At 41.0% G+C, this 20,582-nt stretch overlaps 1 protein-coding gene and 1 long non-coding RNA gene across 2 annotated transcripts in view; one reads left to right on the top strand and one right to left on the bottom strand.

Moving 5' to 3' along the window:
* LOC138975055 (uncharacterized) overlaps window positions 1-6,500 on the bottom strand; it is a 379,618-nt gene extending 373,118 nt beyond the window's left edge. Inside the window, exon 1 of the long non-coding RNA XR_011458481.1 lies at window positions 6,358-6,500. This is a non-coding gene — a long non-coding RNA (uncharacterized lncRNA). The remainder of the gene's footprint in view (window positions 1-6,357) is intronic.
* Window positions 6,501-13,802: 7,302 nt separating this feature from the next.
* LOC138977001 (filaggrin-like) lies at window positions 13,803-15,569 on the top strand. The gene has a single exon (XM_070349891.1). It carries the CDS (start codon window positions 13,803-13,805, stop codon window positions 15,567-15,569), a length of 1,767 nt encoding a protein of 588 aa, XP_070205992.1.
* The last annotated feature ends 5,013 nt before the right edge of the window (window positions 15,570-20,582 follow it).

Raw genomic sequence — 20,582 nt, 5'->3', positions numbered from 1 at the left:
AACATAATTTGTCCATGTTGACTTTTTTCATTTGTTTCACGATATGTATCTGTTTTGTTCCTGTTGACGATGTATTTATGTGTCGATAAAATAGTTTTACAGTTTGATGATTTTTTCGCAAGGGCATTTGCTCATTTATCAGCATACACAATTGCGACATTAGAGATGAGGTTTAAAGTTGTTGTTGTTTCTACTTCACACATACGAACTATTGATTCTTTTGTCGTAAAATAAAGTTGAATTTCACTGCACTATGAGGCGATCTCTCCCTGTCAATTTTGATGAGTCCGCTTCGTTTCTGTTCTTCGTGACTGTTATGTTGTATTTTGATTCTTCTTCTTGTTGAACTGAATGAAATTGCTAAGGTTTACGTTTGAATAAACTTTAAAGTGACATACTAGGTTGTAGCGTGTTATTTTGAATGTTTGTGGAGTATTTAAAAGTGGTCCATATTAGGAGCCTCACTATGCTCCTAATATGGACCACTAGCAACTTTTACTTTGTTTAATTTTTGCTGAGTTTCTAGCACAGCTTGCTAGCTGGAATTCAACTTGAGGGTACCCTAGACAAAGAACAACCACCATGCAAAATATTTACTTGTTGATGATAAAACAAGCTAGTTATTAGCTATAATAAAAAGGTGGTCCATATTAGGAGCCCTTCCCCTACTCATGTCAAATGTATCTTTACGTCTGGCGTTGATTCTGCTTCTGTCACACTCACGTGGACAAGAGAAATCAAAGCAGCCGAAACGCATGTTTAACATGGTTTATCTTGTGAGATTGTTGTGTGAGCGCATTTCAGCATTTGTTATTAACGTCAGGTGAGTGATTGGCTGATCTAGGTCGCGGGAATACTGTGAGTGACAGGCATAATCAGACAGGAGCGATCTAGTCCCCATTGCGGCTGTTCGGTCTGATTCGCGAAATTGCTTCGAATTTTCTTTTGGTCGAAATTAACCGATACTAAAACCGTTGTTTCTAATATGCTGTCTGTTAGCAAATGATACCAGATATGTCTCAAAAATAATACCAACACTCGCCTGTCGGCTCATGTTGATACCTATTTTCTCGACATGTCTATTAATTATCATTTGCTAACAGTCGGCATATTAGAAATAAATTATAATGGTACAATTGAAAAGTAGGACAAATGGCATGCGGCACATAGTGTAAAGGGATCCGACACCGATCAATGCTCAGCGTAGTGACGATTGCGAACAAGTTCCGTAACTCTTATCTTCCGGGCCTTACCTTCCCCTGTTTTCATGATCCCCTAAAACAAATGAGTTTGCTTGCCCTCGTGTCCTTCGTCTTTTTCTTTTGCTCCTGTGTCATTATGACGTCAAACCTACAACAACGTCACGACCGGCACGGTTGGCCTAGTGGTAAGGCGTCCACCCCGTGATCGGAAGGTCGTGGGTTCGAACCCCGGCCGGGTCATACCTAAGACTTTAAAATTGGCAATCTAGTGGCTGCTCCGCCTGGCGTCTGGCATTATGGGGTTAGTGCTAGGACTGGTTGGTCCGGTGTCAGAATAATGTGACTGGGTGAGACATGAAGTCTGTGCTGCGACTTCTGTCTTGTGTGTGGCGCACGTTATATGTCAAAGCAGCACCGCCCTGATATGGCCCTTCGTGGTCGGCTGGGCGTTAAGCAAACAAACAAACAAACAAACAAACAACGTCACGGAACACGAAAAAGAAAGTCCATGTTTCTGGTCCAAGACGTTCCACCTATTACAAGTCTCGGTCACTATGCTTGCCAAGAATCTTTCATTCTTTGTGCGTGGTTGTGAGTGCGTGTTCGTTTCTGTGTTTGCAGGTGTGTGTGTGTGTGTGTGTGTGTGTGTCTGTCTGTCTGTCTGTCTGTAGCGTGTCTGTATGTGTGTTTGGGTGTGAGTATGCGTGTGTGTGTATATATGTGTGTGATTGTGTGTGTGTGTGTGTCTGAATGTGTATAAATTATGTATGTGTGTGTGTGTGTGTGTGTGTGTGTGTGTGTGTGTGTGTGTGTGTGTGTGTGTGTGTGTGTGTGTGTAATAATTACATGTGATGAGCATATCTTTTATGATTTTCAACAACAGAATGTCTATGTCAAAGTTTTAAAACGAATAACGTTTTTGTTTCGTTGTTCTCATTAGTTTATAGACGTAGCATCGACAACCAATTACAATTTCTGAAACTGTTCTTTACAGTCCAAAGTAATAACAACTGCTCGCAAACATTATGTGCTGATGACATACACGACAGTGAAGAGTGTTTGTTCAGTTTATCCTATGTTCGGGCGAATATACCAAACACAAAAAGAGAATATTTTATGAAGTCGACATTACGCCTGCTACAAGATGTTGCTATGTTGTGATTGAAAAGGCTGTTCTTTGTTATTCGTACACAAATCCAAAACGGGTAAAAATGTATATGAAATAATATGTATTTCCTTCTTCTTGGCTTATTATATATGGCTTACATCTCTTCCGAAGATGTTCCCTCACCCGTAAATATTGTTTTGAAAAGAGAGAGAGAGAGAGAGAGAGAGAGAGAGAGAGAGGGAGAGAGGGGGAGAGAGAGAGAGAGCACCTTACCTGTTTAGGCTGTAATCATAGGCTATATAAGTTGAGCTTCGAACCTGATAGCCTTGACCCGTATGCTCAGCTAATAGCTCCATACTAAAGCTCAATAAGTTGAGAGAGAGAGAGAGAGAGAGAGAGAGAGAGAGAGAGAGAGAGAGAGAGAGAGAGAGAGAGAGAGAGAGGTAGATGTTATCGTTGATGTATGTAGCGATGGACATGGTGCATCATTCGCAATCCCGTTTGTTGTTTTTCTTCTCACATGAAATAACCTCTTTGTGTACTCTTTGTGTACTCTTTGTGTACTCTTTGTGTACTCTTTATGTACGACTTATTATGCAAATTTAAAACGGATATAAATGGACTGGGTTTCCCACCCAACGATTATTATCATAAACGTGTGTGTGCGTGTGTGTGTGTGTGTGCGTGTGTGCGTGTGTGTGTGTGTGCGTGTGTGTGTGTGTGTGCGTGTGTCCGTGTGCGGTGCGTCCCGCTAGCGCTACGTGTCATTTGTGCTACGTATCGTTTGCGCTATTTTCTGTAGTGCTATCGACACAAATTACCAAAAACAGTAGTGCTATCGGCACGTAGTGCTATTGCCACAATTCACACATGCCATTATCACTACGTCTCAATAGAACTACGTGTCGATATCACTATTTTTGAAAATCCAATGTACTGTAGCGCTACGTGTCGATAGCGCTACGTGTCGATAGCACTACTACATGTTCAAACGGGAGACACTTCCCATTGTGTTTGCGTGTGAGTGTATATCTATATATATATATATGTCTGCATGGCTGTCTGTCGGATCTGTCCGTCTCTGTCTCTCTGTGTGTGCGTCTCTCTCTCTCTCTCTCTCTCTCTCTCTCTCTCTCTCTCTCTCTCTCTCTCTCTCTCTCTCTCTCTCTCGCTTTTTTCTTCACCACGTATTTATTTCATGGTTGTTGTTGGTGTTTGTTTTGATTTTGTTCTTCCGCCATCCCCCGTATATGAGTCAGTGGCCTTAGTATAATAAACCATTCTGAGCTCTCTCTCTCTCTCTCTCTCTCTCTCTCTCTCTCTCTCTCTCTCTCTCTCTCTCTCTCCTCTCTCTCTCTCCCTCTCTCTCTCTCTCTCTCTCTATTTCTCTCTCTCTCTCTCTCTCTCTCTCTGCACCTCTCAATCGCTCTTTCTCTGTACCTCTTTAAAATCGCTCTCTCCTTGTCTCTCCCGCTCTCCTCCCCCTATCTCCCTCCATCTGTCTTTCTGTCTTCTCTCGCTCTTTCTTTCTCGCTCGCTCTTTCCCCCTCCCACCTCTCTACCTCTCTCTCTCGCATGATACCGTATATACATACACGGATGTTTTTCCTGTGTGTGATTTTTTGTGTACGATACCGTGTGTACGTATGCGTTTGTGCGTGTGCGTGTGTGTGTGCGTGTGTGTGTGCGTGTGTGTGTGTGTGTGTGTGTGTGTGTAATGAAGAGAGAGAGAGAGAGAGAGAGAGAGAGAGAGAGAGAGAGAGAGCGGTAATTGATTTTGCCTTTTACCGAATGAAAACTATTGTCAAAAACAGTGCATTAAGAACTAAAACCAACCAACCATAAAATAAAAAGCACCCTCCATCTCTCTCTCTGTTAACTGTCTCTCTCTTCCGCTTTCTGGCGCTTTTTCTGTCTGTCTGTCTGTCAGTCTCCCCCCCCCCCTCTCTCTCTCTCCCTCCCCTCTCATTTCATAAAAGAATTTGGGAGAGAAGAAAAGGTTTCAATATCCTCGGTTATACCTTGTTTGTTTTTAAATTTAGGTGTTTTTGTTTTTGAAGTGGGGAAGCAATAAAGAGGTCGTCGATATCAAAACTGATATCGACGGAAATGTCGTCGATATCACTTTTGCACTGAGCTCAGTTTTGCCCAATTGACCAATGGAAATCCACGTAACATATGAAATAGCAATATACACATCTGAAGCAGTCATTAAATGCATAAATGCATGAAACTATTACAGTAGATATCATATGTTTGAAAGCAAAAGCATACACAAACAAACACACACACACACACACACACGCGCGCGCGCGCACGCACGAACGCACGGAAATACATAAACATACATACATACATACATACATACATACATACATACATACATACATGCACGCACGCACACACACACACACACACACACACACACACACACACATACACACTGAAACAGACAGACAGACATACACACGCACACACATATATACGCAGACATACATATAGACACATACATATACACACACAAACCAGGAGTGAGAGCGAGAGAAAAAAATGAGAAAGAGAGAGTCGTCAGTAAGTAGTGGTATTGACACGTAGCGATAATGACACGTAGCGCTAAAAGATGTAGTGCTGTCGACACGTAGTGATAATGAACGAATGATAGCGACTCATCGACAAATAATTTGTAGCACTTATCAACGTAGCGATAGCGGCACGTAGCACAAATGACACGTAGGACAAATGACACGTAGCACAAATGACACGTAGCGCTAGCGATACGCACCCGTGCGTGTGTGTGTGTGTGTGTGAATGTGTGTGTGTGTGTGTATATGTGTGTGGGCGTGGGTGTGTGTGTGTTTGTGTATGCATGCGTACGTGCGTCAATGCGTGCATGTGTATTTGTGCGTGCGTGTATCTGTGCGTGTGTGTTTGTGCGTGAATGCGTGCGCGCGCGCACGCGTGTGTGTGTGTGTGTGTGATGCACGTGCGCGTTTTTCTAAAGGCATGTTGATATATCAACTCAATGGTAGATATACACAATTGGTTCTTGTACCTACCACACAACATAGATAATTGCATTTTCTTCTTCCACTGCAACAGTGCAATATAGGGGTAGCATCAGTTTTGCCTGGCTAGATTTGCTTGGTTTATTGTATATGCATTGCGGTTGATTCAGTCTGTGTTTTTTCTATCTTGAGTATCTTATCATTACAACTGCTCGATCGATTGATAAAAGTGGACATGCATTTATGAAAATTATGCAACTGTACTCAATTTACCATCATGGCCGTCACTTTTGCTGGCTATTATACAATAGCAATGTCAGAAAAGCACACGGTAAAAACACGTCACACATAAATACGCGTTAGTGCTCAAAACACAAACTAACAATTTATCCCAAAACACACAAAGACACACACACACACACACACACACACACACACACACACACACACACACACACACACACACACACAAACACACACACACACACACACACATACACACACACACACACACACACACACACACACACACACACACACACACACACACACACACACACACACACACACTTACGCGTTTCTCATTATAATCAATGGGTGCGAAACCCCATCCAGCTTCTTTCGCGTGATTCATTGCATTTCCCACGATTGACAAAAGGGTCTTTCCTGGCAAAATTGTATAGGCGTAGATAAAAATGTCCACCAAAATACCCGTGTGACCTGGAATAATAGGCCGTGAAAGGTGGATGCAGCGCCTAAAGGCAGTCGATCTACTGGCCGATGTGAATGCGTGATATATTGTGTAAAAATCCATCTCACACGGCATTAATTGGTAACATGCGCCTTGAGTCGCCTTGTGTGGTGAGATACGTGCGCGATATAAATCCTCTTAAATAAAATAAATAAATAAATAAATAAATTTCACATTCGACAAAGTCCTACAGGTACATTGTTTTCGTCATTTGTCACTAGCGTTTGACGAGTCCATAATACATCTGACACAGCTGTTTGTAGTTTGGGTAATGCATTCACGGGCTATAACTCATAACTCATAACTCATAACTCATAACATTTTATTGATCCAACAAAGGAAATTAAATTGGTCATCAGCACATATAGGTCATTAATTAATAATTATAAAAGAATAAGAGAAGAAAATTCATAAAACCCATGATAACAAAACAAAAACAAAAATATCTGAAGTAATATATGTACAACTACAATACCCTTTTTACTTGCACACATGACACACCGACACACCAACACACATGCATACATACCTACATACATACCTACATACATACATACATACATACATACATACATACATACATACATACATACATACATACATTCCATGTTAAAGTGTAGTTAAGAACATCACAGTAAGTATATCATTGTTTGGATTAACAGATAAGTTTTTATGTAAATGATGATAACAACAATCCATAATTAACGCTATTGCACTACCAAAAGAAGAGACCAACCAAACACATAAAACCAATCCCAGTAATCATCATCAGTTATCACAGGTATCACAGTAGATTAGCCATCAGGTAGTTAGACTCAATTGGGCAAAGTATAGTGTCAACACCATCACAGATCTCCTCTCATGCGCCCGTTTCTTTCACTTTTATAGCGTTTTTATAGATATAAAACATATAAATGAAAACAACATAAAAACAACACGCAATCATTTCTCATGTATAAAAAAACCACAGATAAAATTAAAAGAAACTGACGTATTGTTTGGTTTTCAACCGAACAAGCAACAGGACCAAACTATAAGAAATATTAACTTTATTCTGCTTGTTGCAAAAATGTCAATAAGTATATACAAATATGGAGAAGGCGTTGACCCAAATTGTATATTTGAAAGAGAGCTCTTCATTCGGCTTTTTGACTGAGAAACCCAGTACTATCATGCTATTGTAAATGACTTGTTGAAAATGTCAATGTATTAACTAAGGTGAACCAATGATGAAAACAATTATGACGAACAGCAAAATATATCATTATTATTAATTCATTTAAATACAACCATGGTGATAGAGAGAGAGAGAGTGAGGGAGGGAGAGTGAGGGAGGGAGAAAAAAAAGAAAAAAAAAAAGAAAAAAAAAAGTATAAAAAAACCAAAATAATACAAGCACATTACAATTACACAGGCAACAACAACAACAACAACAACAACAACAACAACAACAACAACAACAACAACAACAACAGCAAGTACAACAGCAAGTACAACAACAAAAACAACAACAATGATAATAATGGTAATAATAATAATATAATATTTATATTAATAATAATGTAGCCCCGACTGGCAGCCAAACGCCTTATGCTAGCGTGAGAGGTAAGCGCTCTAATTTCTATGCCTATCCGTACGCTTGGGTCGAACACCTCTAGCTGCGCTCAGCGATTGATCGGTCGCCCATGCTCTGTTTCAGTTACAACTCCAACGATTATTAAGCAATGTTTTTGAAGTGTTGCGCCAGGTTTAAGCATCAGCATATCCACATCCACACGAAATTTGTGGTGAATCGGTCAAGAAACGCTGGAGGTACAGGCACAGGAAATGACGTGTGAGCGCTACACCGTGTGCAACCTCGGTACTCGCGTAGCCATTGGCTAGAAATGTTAACCACATATATACCATTATGGTATATGTCATCCAAATTTCACGATAACGGGCCCACAAACCCAAAAGTGTGACGGACGGACGGACGGACGGACGGACGGACGGACGGACGGACGGACGGACGGACGGACGGACGGACGGACGGACGGACGGACGGACGGACGGACGGACGGACGGACGGACGGACGGACGGATGGAAACACGGACAGATGCCTAACAATATCGATTTGATGTAACACACAACGAATATGTAACAACAACAAAATCATTAGATTCAAGCGTATTTTCCATACTCAACGAGTGTCATAATGTCAACCTTCTTTTGTACTAAAATTATAAATGGGGTTAGGGTTACGTTTTGTAAATTTATGCAAAAATTTAACGATCGATTTATTTTATTTTTGTGTATCTAATTGTGTAGACCCAGGTGTGCCTTGTGTCAAACTTTTATGAAAATGTAACGGTTCTATTAGCAGATATATTCAGTTGAAGTGAGCAGGTGGTCTAATTTTAGCACGAAAAACGTCAAGTAAATTAACGAATTTTAGCCATTTCAGAAAGAATGGAAACACTTATTCGTAACAAAACTCATCATTTTTATGTGCACAAAGTCGGTATTTACGCCACATACAAAAACAAGTATTTGTGATTTTAATTAATCTGTTAGATCCCATATCCAATAGCCTACCCTGATTTACAAAAAAACGTGAAATATCAACATATTCATGAGGCTGTATCTTAAAAACGCAACGATCGATTTCTCTGATTTTAACACATTTGTTTTGTCAGACTTTAAACATACATCAGGCAAAATATTGGTGATTTTTAACGGTTGTTTAATCGGTGTCGGATGTCTTTAAGTGATCTGAACAACAATGTAAAAGTGTGCTTGATTTCATCCCTCGTCGCGATATAACCTTCGTGGTTGAAAACGACGTTAAACACCAAATAAAGAAAGAAAGAAAGAAAGATTTCACCCCAAACTCAAGCAAATATTGGGTTATTCTCCAGAGCTAGGTACTCTTTTGTGTCACGCATTATCAGTCCTTTGGATAATTAGAACGTAAACGTAATGGCAACTAGTAGGTACTCTTTCTACTTGTTCATGAATACTCTAGTCAGACAATAATACCGACATTCAACTCCAGACATAGCATATAGTTGTGTCTTGATTTTTTTTAATTATTCTGTTATTAAATGTTGGTGTTTAAATCCATGTCACACCCTTTGGAACCGGCACGGTTGGCCTAGTGGTAAGGCGTCCGCCCCGTGATCGGGAGGTCGTGGGTTCGAACCCCGAACCCCGGCCGGGTCATACCTAAGACTTTAAAATTGGCAATCTAGTGGCTGCTCCGCCTGGCGTCTGGCATTATGGGGTTAGTGCTAGGACTGGTTGGTCCGGTGTCAGAATAATGTGACTGGGTGAGACATGAAGCCTGTGCTGCGACTTCTGTCTTGTGTGGGGCGCACGTTAAATGTCAAAGCAGCACCGCCCTGATATGGCCCTTCGTGGTCGGCTGGGCGTTAAGCAAGCAAACAAACAAACAAACACCCTTTGGTTTTCATGTTACGCGAGTGAAGTACTTTGAAATGCTCGTAATTTACTGAACGTAAACAATCAAGATGTGCAAGTGTTTCTGCAGGCCAGGTATGTATTTGGAACGTACAGTTATTAATAAGATCAATTTAATAGTTAAAATGTCTTCGTTAATTAAGGACATATCACCTTCGTAACATGATTTCTACTGGTACACAGCTCTGGAGAATAACCCCGAATTAAAGTATCTGGACGGAACTATTCACTGTGCCGCGCATTAATCAAGCACCTGTGCACGTAGAATCAGTGACAGAGAGAATTAGCTAGGGTTTTTATCAACTGTAAACACATGTTTAATTATATCCGATACCGATATAGGCACAGCCTGGCGGTCACCCCCTTTTCGATAAGTTCTCTACTGCTGATATGTTGCAGCCACCGACATTCTTTGTCCCTTCCTCGGAAGACGTGCAGAAGAAGTGACAGAATGTTAACGTGACCCCATTATTCACGTTATGACGTCTTTTGTCGAACTTTGGTTGGCTTTTGACGTTCGAGATTTCACTTCGAAAAAGGGCATTTTTATTTTTATTTTATTGAATCGACATCGTATGTCTTTACAGTTACTGTGCTTGTAACTTCCTGGTGCACGGAGCCCCTAGGGCTTTCAGTCATGTCTCAGGCATCTATCCGTTTGAAATGATACCAAGTTTCATTGAAATTCTTGCAAGGAGTCGAAAACTGCTTTTTTTTTGTTTTTTTACGATGTTTTTAAAATATTTTGTTTAGACCTGGCTGGCAGTTCTGCGTAAGCCTCGATCAGGCCCCGCACTTGAACTAATTACGTCAAAAGCCTACATGGAAGTCTATTAGGCCAAACAAAAATATATGTTGGTTTAGGGTAACCCGACCGACCCTAGTTTTTCCCGCAGACCCTAACACTTTTTTTTCATTTCTAAAAAACAAACAAAAAACTGTTGGCACATTTTGCGAACCCTACCGAGACTAAGGGAAGTAACCTCCTTGTAAATCGACTAAATAATTTTATTTTTATTTTTTTTAAACCGACCTATTGACCCTATCTTTTTGGGGTCACGTTACCCTGAACCAACATTATGAGATGTTTGGTGGCTTGTTGACAGATCAGCTTTTTTGTTGGTCCAAGGGGACCATATCGTCTTTTGTTTCATCTTTATTGACCAAGGCCGAAGGCCGCGGTTGATAAATATGTGACAAAAGGCGATATGCTCCCCGAGAACCAACAACAAAATGCTGGTCTGACAACAAGCCATCAAACATCGTTTTTGTCATCATTTTGGTAGTGCAACAAAATGCACAATGACCCACAGGGAGACGAATTATTAAAATCTAATTCCGGGCCGCAAAGCAGCGTCACAGTAGTTCGAGATAACACGTCAACCTTGTATGTGACGTCAAACGTAGCTTGTTGACGCTTTTCTTCCAGTCTGAAAATGTACAGAGCTGCGATCATATGTGTGAGTTCAGAAAGTGTTTGGCATATTTCTTTTCTTATAAGTGTTTTATGACTTTTCGTTGTGGATTTTGCGATTACAGATATAAGCTGCAAATTGACCACGAGTCGCCGCAGTAATTATCAACATTGATTGGGTCTTTGAGAGTGAATACTTACAATCGTTGTCCTCGGAAATACGAATCTAAAGCCGCCATGGTTCCACACATCAAACAATCAACCTGATTGGCTTTTACTTTGACAATCCACGTTTCACCTGAAAGCTCAAACCCATTCACCACCTCGATGTATTGCATGGGGAACATGAGATTTATTTCCCGGCTGGTTATGAATGAAAACTCGTGAAAATGATGACAAATATTTTTGTTTGGCCTTAGTCTCGACGAAAGAGAGAATCGTTTTCCCATCTTGGGTAGTTCTCATCAAGATATTGTTTTTGATTATGTAAGAATATTGTAAAACATGTTATTTGGGTCTATTTTGACATGTCTCACATAGCCTTTAGCTACAGAACGTGATCACGGGAAATGTTAATTACATTTTGGCGGGAGATGTGTAGTGACAAACCGCATCAAGTTTCGTTTGGCTGGCAACACTAAGGTATGTGTACATAGTCATCTGTGGGGTAGTTGTGTAAATGTTCTGACTGTCTATATCCTTCTTCTTCTTCCATTTAACGCCCAGGGTCAACATTATGACTATTAGTGGCGCATTGAGACTTAATGCCGTGTGAGATGGAATTTTTTTTAACTTTATTCCAAGTCCCACGGGTATTTGATGGACATTTTTATCTATGCCTATACAATTTTGCCAGGAAAGACCCTTTTGTCAATCGTGGGATCTTTAACGTGCACACCCCAATGTAGTGTACACGAAGGGACCTCGGTTTTTCGTCTCATCCGAAAGACTAGCACTTGAACCCACCACCTAGGTTAGGAAAGGGGGGAGAAAATTGCGGCCTGACCCAGGCCTGAACACGCAACCTCTCGCTTCCGAGCGCAAGTGCGTTACCACTCGGCCACCCAGACAAAAAGACTAATCGTTGCTTCAACAGTGCTCTGAACGGAGCAGCATCTTTAATACCAACTGAGACTCGGCGTGTAACTTCTAGATCATTTAAAGGTTGTTTTTAAAAAAATTGTTTCCAACACTTTCGTTCAGAGGCTTGTAGTTTTTGATAAACCACTTTTTTCTTCAGCGGATCATTACCGTTTTTCAAATGAAGGAAATGTATGTGTGAAGGCATGTTAATAAGGTCATAGTAAAGACTTGCGGTGGACATGGATTGGGCATGTCATGCGAAGAGAGCAGGACAGTATCACCAGGGCTGCCCTTCACTGGACACCAGAGGGGACACCAGAGGGGAAGCGCGAGAGAGGCAGATCCAAGAACACCTGGCGACGAACGGTGAAAGGAGAACTGAAGACCCTGAACCATACGTGGGGCACCATCCAGAGACTCGCCCAGAACAGAAATGAGTGGAGGTCCTTCGTTGCTTCCCTACATGCCAACCGGCATAACGGGCAGTAAGTAGGTATAGACTACTACATTTCACAGCAAAATCTTCCCTCAGTCACACCTCACGCGCACTACTGAGTCCCCAAGGCACTGCTGAGCACTACTGAGTCCCCAAGGCACTGCTGAGCACTACTGAGTCCCCAAGGCACTGCTGAGCACTACTGGGTCCCCAAGGCACTGCTGAGCACTACTGGGTCCCCAAGGCACTGCTGAGCACTACTGGGTCACAAGGTAATCCATATTTAGTGGATATCCCTTGTTTGCACGTGGGAAATATGCGTTGGCAAGGAATGAACTGATAAGCAGAAGTACATTAATAAGAAGTGGTTAACGACCATTGCATGCATTCAACTCGCAGTAATACAATCGCCTATTGAGCTTTTCCCAAAAGCCGATGCTAACTACAAAAATAGAATCGGTAATTTTGGGAAATCGTTCACTGGACTTACTCTATAATTATGCAACCCTTTTGATCAATTAGATTTTCAATACATTACTCAGAACCCTGGGAATGAAGAAAAATTAGTAAAATACAAGAAGTAGGAGTTCAGATAATAAAGAGAAAGTTGAAAATTTAACAAAAAACTTAAAAAAACCCAAGATAATAATAAAAATGTACTCACCAGGAAACAGCAACAAGAATACACAAATCTTTGGTTTTTTTCTTGTTGCTGTTTTGTGGTGAGTACATTTTGTTGTTGTCTTGCTCTACTTCTCTCACCTGCAGTCCCTTGTTCCATTTAAAAACAAATCTTGCCCACAAAGAGATTCGAACCCTTGACCGCCACCGTAACCAATTGGCGATCGGGCGCTCTACCGACAGAGCTAACCCGGCTAACAGTTTTGAGGGGTAAATATAAAAATGTATGGCTTCGAATATTACACGCGAGTACAAGTGTGTGTACAATACATCCTGTCGATTTCACTGTTCAAGATAACGGACCCTATGCTCCCGTTCATTTTGTATCCGTTTGGAAAGCAAACTCAAGTAGCATTTGTTTCAAGTGTGGCCGATATTATGTTGGCATTTCAGCTCCGAAATGTCATTTCACAAAAAGGTTTTCCCTACCCAGAATTCCAAACGGTTTTGGAGATTTGCAGTGAAGATTTCGTTGGGGACGATGACGTCATATGGCCGGTTAATTATAAGGGAAGCAATTAGCTGTTAAAAACAGGCGTCGACAGAGCCATTGAAGGATAATCGAAACTTGTAAGATCATATATATGCAGGAAGTGTAGAACAGCAACGCACTTACCACAACTGACATCTTGAAGGCAGCGCGGTTATCAAAAGCAAGAATGCGCATGGACAGACACTGGCGCTCTCAGCAAGTCTGGTCATCGCAAGGCATCATCAGAAGGCATCATCAGAAGGCATCATCAGAAGGCATCATCACAAGGCATCATCACAAGGCATCATCACAAGGCATCATCACAAGGCATCATCGCAAGGCATCATCACAAGGCATCATCACAAGGCATCATCACAAGGCATCATCACAAGGCATCATCGCAAGGCATCATCACAAGGCATCATCACAAGGCATCATCACAAGGCGTCATCACAAGGCATCATCGCAAGGCATCATCACAAGGCATCATCACAAGGCATCATCGCAAGGCATCATCAGAAGGCATCATCGCAAGGCATCATCGCAAGGCATCATCACAAGGCATCATCACAAGGCGTCATCACAAGGCATCATCGCAAGGCATCATCAGAAGGCATCATCGCAAGGCATCATCACAAGGCATCATCGCAAGGCATCATCACAAGGCATCATCACAAGGCATCATCACAAGGCATCATCACAAGGCATCATCGCAAGGCATCATCACAAGGCATCATCACAAGGCATCATCACAAGGCATCATCACAAGGCATCATCACAAGGCATCATCACAAGGCATCATCACAAGGCATCATCACAAGGCATCATCACAAGGCATCATCGCAAGGAGTCATCACAAGGCATCATCAGAAGGCATCATCACAAGGCATCATCACAAGGCATCATCACAAGGCATCATCACAAGGCGTCATCACAAGGCATCATCAGAAGGCATCATCACAAGGCGTCATCACAAGGCATCATCAGAAGGCATCATCACAAGGCATCATCACAAGGCATCATCACAAGGCATCATCACAAGGCGTCATCACAAGGCATCATCAGAAGGCGTCATCACAAGGCGTCATCGCAAGGCATCATCGCAAGGCATCATCACAAGGCGTCATCACAAGGCGTCATCACAAGGCATCATCACAAGGCGTCATCACAAGGCATCATCACAAGGCATCATCACAAGGCATCATCACAAGGCACCATCGCAAGGCATCATCACAAGGCATCATCACAAGGCATCATCACAAGGCATCATCACAAGGCATCATCACAAGGCATCATCACAAGGCGTCATCACAAGGCATCATCACAAGGCATCATCACAAGGCATCATCACAAGGCATCATCACAAGGCATCATCACAAGGCATCATCACAAGGCATCATCACAAGGCATCATCACAAGGCATCATCGCAAGGCATCATCGCAAGGCATCATCGCAAGGCATCATCGCAAGGCATCATCACAAGGCATCATCACAAGGCATCATCACAAGGCATCATCACAAGGCGTCATCACAAGGCGTCATCACAAGGCATCATCACAAGGCATCATCACAAGGCATCATCACAAGGCATCATCACAAGGCATCATCACAAGGCATCATCACAAGGCATCATCACAAGGCATCATCACAAGGCGTCATCACAAGGCATCATCACAAGGCATCATCACAAGGCATCATCACAAGGCATCATCACAAGGCATCATCGCAAGGCATCATCGCAAGGCATCATCACAAGGCATCATCGCAAGGCATCATCACAAGGCATCATCACAAGGCATCATCGCAAGGCATCATCGCAAGGCATCATCACAAGGCATCATCACAAGGCGTCATCACAAGGCGTCATCACAAGGCATCATCACAAGGCGTCATCACAAGAACTGCTTCGACACTGAGTCACAAAACGTTCCTGAAAAAAGCATTGAATATTAGGAACTCTTTTTTAGCAAGAAATAACTTAAAAATGCTGAAAGATAAGAAGAGAACAAGTAGATGTAAATTATATATACCACATACCACGCTCAAAGGCGAGACTTAATTTATCATGTAGGTTATGCAGTTATCAGCATCAACTTGATTTAAGGGCAGGAGCTACCTTCAAATACACTGTTTTTCTCTTCAAGTCATTTGACCACAGCATTCCTGAAACAGAACTGTTTGTGTTAAAATGCGGTGTGCTTTTGTTTCAATGCATGTAATAGTATATGATCAAAAACAAAATGTGCTTTTAGATTGACTTAGTACAAATTATTAAATGAAAAATAAGCAAAGCGATGAATCAAAACATGTCATGTTAGTTCACGGATGACAAGATAATTTCAAAACTGTTCAGCAAAATGATTTTAACTTTTGCAAAATTGTTTTAGACATTCTGATAGATGTTTTGTTCCACACGATTTTCTCTGGGAAAAACTCTGCAAAAGTTTGAATCATTCTGATGAAAAGTGTTGAAATTATCTTGTCATCCGTGAACTAACATGTTTCGATTCAACGCTTTGCTAATAATTTTTTTAAAGTCAATCTAAGAGCAATTTTGTTTTGGGGGGGCCATATACTATCATTCTATAAGGCCATACATTGAAGCACATGCACACCAAATTTTAACGCAAAGAGTTCTGTTTTATGAATGTTGTGGTCAAATGACTTGGAAGAAAAAAAACATGGTGTATTTGAAGGTAGCTCCTGCTCTTCACAAGCGTCAGGTTATGTGTCAGAACAATTTGCATCTATACTTTTGCCCGTCATAAAAACACTATAGGCAGATGTGTTTGAGGGCAGATCTTTCTGATGAGGCCGTTTATGGTAAAACCAATTATTATATGACTGAAAAGGCCATTCGTTCCCCTATCTTATTCAGAAAATAGACTGAAAACAAACATGACGTAGTGTATCTACACTACTACTTCTGAGTACTACAGTGAAACCTAGATCACAGACCCCCCCCCTCTCCCCCTCCCCACTCCCCCCCCCCCCATACAATTTCAAAAAAACAATGTGCCCGCGTTAAAATCGGCAAATAATCACAACTGCTAAAACAAAACGTGTTCTGCTTGTCAGTAGAAAAAACAATCTAATGTGCATCCAAAACAGTCAACGAATCTTTCTAGTTTTGTTTTTGTTTTTACGGGTCATGGTTAGCTTTCACTAATATAATAAAAAAGGTTTCTGCCACAATTTCTGCTGATGACACTGTGCTTTTTTGTTTCAATCACGCCATCATTTTCATGAATTTATCTCAGTCGAATATGGTTCAAGATTTTCACGTGAATGTCTCTTTCTTTTGCTACAAACTGACAGGTTGGCTTGCCCGATCATTTTTCGAGCTAATTGTATGACAATGACGTGAATTGACCGTTGGCTTGCTTTATCTTTTTTTCAGCCTTGCTCTTTGTTTTAAACACATCGGCGAGAGCCTAAGAATCGATTAGGCATTCAGACATTATTATAATTTTTTCTGAATTTTTCATATAACTTACTCCTCCCAGTTCAGTACGAATCGTTTTGACGGAAATGCATGGGTGCCTGATACACTGAGAAATGTCAAGAACTGAAAATAGCACTGTACCTTGGCAGAAAAACACGAGGGAATCGGTGAGGAATAATCCAGACTGCGTCAACTGCTATACAGAAAAACACGAGGGAATCGGTGAGGAATAATCCAGACTGCGTCAACTGCTATACAGAAAAACACGAGGGAATCGGTGAGGAATAATCCAGACTGCGTCAACTGCTATACAGAAAAACACGAGGGAATCGGTGAGGAATAATCCAGACTGCGTCAACTGCTATACAGAAAAACACGAGGGAATCGGTGAGGAATAATCCAGACTGCGTCAACTGCTATACAGAAAAACACGAGGGAATCGGTGAGGAATAATCCAGACTGCGTCAACTGCTATACACAAAATGGCGATTTCATTCAGCATCAGGTGATGAAGTTCACATGTTCAGGCCAGGGTAACAGCACTGGACCATCACAATGAAATCCGGTCATCGCCAAGTCAAAACCGCGCGAACACGCTGAGTCACACGGGTGAGAGACAAAGCGTACAAGAGACAAACACTGCGTAGTTGCGCACGGGTGGGTATAAAAAACGCTGGCGCTGGACCCGAGTACGCTTAGCGCATAACCACTTCATGTCCCAAATAGAAACTTATTCTGGGGACACAAATAGAAACTTACATACCCGAGTACTCTTCAGACTGGCTCGCTCCCCCAGTATGAAAGTTTTTGTCTTGTGCACGTGGATTAAAAAAAAAAAAAAAAAAAAAATTTTTAATTTATTTTACACAATTAAAAAAATTATTAGAGTAAAATAAAACATTAAAACGTTCATAATAAACAAAAGTAAACAAGAATAAAAAAAAAATTAAAAAAAATAGACTGCCCATGCCGGGAATCGAACCCGGATCACTTGGATTTAAAAAAAAAAAATAAAAATTTTTTTTTAATTTATTTTACATAATTAAAAAAATTATTAGAGTAAAATAAAACATTAAAACGTTCATAATAAACAATAGTAAACAAGAATTAAAAAAAAAGAAAAAAAAAAGATAGACCGCTCATGCCGGGAATCGAACCCGGATCACTTTGGCCATAGACGAATCGTTTTCCACCCGGATCACTTGGATTTAAAAAAAAAAATAAAAAAAAATATATATATATATTTATTTATTTTACACAATTAAAAAAATTATTAGAGTAGAATAAAACATTAAAACGTTCATAATAAACAATAGTAAACAAGAATTAAAAAAAAAAGTAAAAAAAATATAGACCGCCCATGCCGGGAATCGAACCCGGTTCACTTTGACCATAGTCGGAAACGCTTTCCACCAAGCCAACATATTTGACATTCGCCAGTGAACTCAATAATGCCTATAGTCCTCGCGCAGTGGTACACGCACGCAAAGCACGCACGCACGCAAAGCCTGGTGTGGTGTCGCTGGCTTGGCTGGGCGGTTTATCAGCCGAACGGCTGTTCTATCCCACCGCGAATCGCGCCCGCCGTTAAGAGTCGTTTTTGTGGAATATTTGGCATTTAGGTCCCAGGTAACATTATGAAGTTTTAATACGATCAATCGGACCTATTATCAAGTTAGTGTATCAACTTTTGAACGAACTGCGCCCAGTAGTTTCCCAGCAATAAGCTGTTAAGTCGAGACAGACAGACAGACAGACAGACACACAATTAAAGTCTGCAGGACCCTAGTACTGCGTACTCGGGGATAACCTGACACTTGCTGACCGAGGTCCGTGTCTGTTGTTTGCATGGTGCCGTAACTCCGCATCTTGCTTATTTGCCGAAGGCAGAGAAGTTTTGGTGTGAAAAGTAATCGACTTTGACTGACCCTATTACTTTTTTCACACATGCCCTTATATTTATTTTTGCTCTTGAACCACCATATACGTCTGCGCTGGATTCTTAGCTTTCAAATAACACTAAACACAATATGCTTGAAATTTGAATAAAAACATAAAGACAGTGTATGAAGCAACAACAGGCAGCTTTCAAACCCTATATTCGGATAATGACCAAGTTTTACATTTTCAAGAAAGAAGACTCTATACTTACAAGCACTGGGATACTTACAAGCACTGGGATACTTACAAGCACTGGGATACTTACAAGCACTGGGATACTTACAAGCACTGGGATAACAATGTGTGAAAGCGTCTGGTGACAAATGTAATCAGAAGGAAGAAAGAAACAAGCACGAAACAGATTTGCCCGCGGCAGATCACCTGCATTTGTTTTTAACCACAGAAGTCACACACTTCACAATTGTTGAAACTACTCAGATGGAACTTTCATAGCCAAGTATGTCGCTCTTTCCCAATGCCCTATTATCACATTCACCAGGTATCTCTGCCTGACAAATACACCCGGCGGCAGTAGTCTGTCTCTGGTCAGTTGAACTTGCACGAACGCTTTTACTAATTTAATTCATTACCACACAAGCTGGTTTTATTTGTCGTAACCTCAGGTCATTTACCTGTCTTTGTACATTGCACAAGTGACACCGTTTAACAGGAAAAAACTGAAAGGAATTGACGAACGTATCGAAGACAGCTGATCAAGAGAGAGAGAGAGTAAGATGATCGAATAGTAGTTAAGAAACTGGAGTGTGTGTTTTGGTTAGTGACAGGAGAGCCAGGGGTTAGAGTGGGGTTAGGGGGGTGGCGGAAGGGGGTTAGGGGGGTGGCGGAAGGGGGGGAGGGGGTGGGGTGGGGGGATGAGAGCTGGGATAATCGTTAGTGGTGTGTAGAGCAGCAAACGAAAAGAAAAAAAGTTGTTTTGAAAAAATATATCATTCAAAAGTTTAAAAGTGAATTGCTCATAACAATGTAAAAGCTATTTTTTTACATTTAGTCAAGTTTTGACTAAATGTTTTAACATAGAGGGGGAATCGAGACGAGGGTCGTGGTGTATGTGTGAGTGTGTGTGTGTGTGTGTGTGTGTGTGTGTGTGTGTGTCTGTGTGTCTGTGCGTGTGTGTGTATAGAGCGATTCAGAGTAAACTACTGGACCGATCTTTATGAAATTTTACATGAGAGTTTCTGGGTATGATATCCCCAGACATGTTTTTATTTTTTTCGATAAATGTCTTTTATGACGTCATATCCGGCTTTTTTTTTAAAGTTGAGGCGGCACTGTCACACCCTCAATTTTCAATCAAATTGATTGAAATTTTGACCAAGCAATCTTCGACGAAGGCCGGACTTTGGTATTGCATTTCAGCATGGAGGCTTACAAATTAATTAATGACTTTGGTCATTAAAAATCTGAAAATTGTAATTAAAATATTTGTTTTTATAAAACGATCTAAAATTACTTTTATTTTATTCTTCATCATGTCCTGATTCCAAAAACATATAAATATGTTATATTTGAATTAAAAACAAGCTCTGAAAATTAAAAATATAAAAATGATGATTAAAATT

This window comes from Littorina saxatilis, linkage group LG9, assembly GCF_037325665.1.
Source record: "Littorina saxatilis isolate snail1 linkage group LG9, US_GU_Lsax_2.0, whole genome shotgun sequence".
In the NCBI taxonomy this organism is placed as follows: domain Eukaryota; kingdom Metazoa; phylum Mollusca; class Gastropoda; order Littorinimorpha; family Littorinidae; genus Littorina; species Littorina saxatilis.
This window is presented reverse-complemented; position numbering and strand designations above follow the sequence as displayed.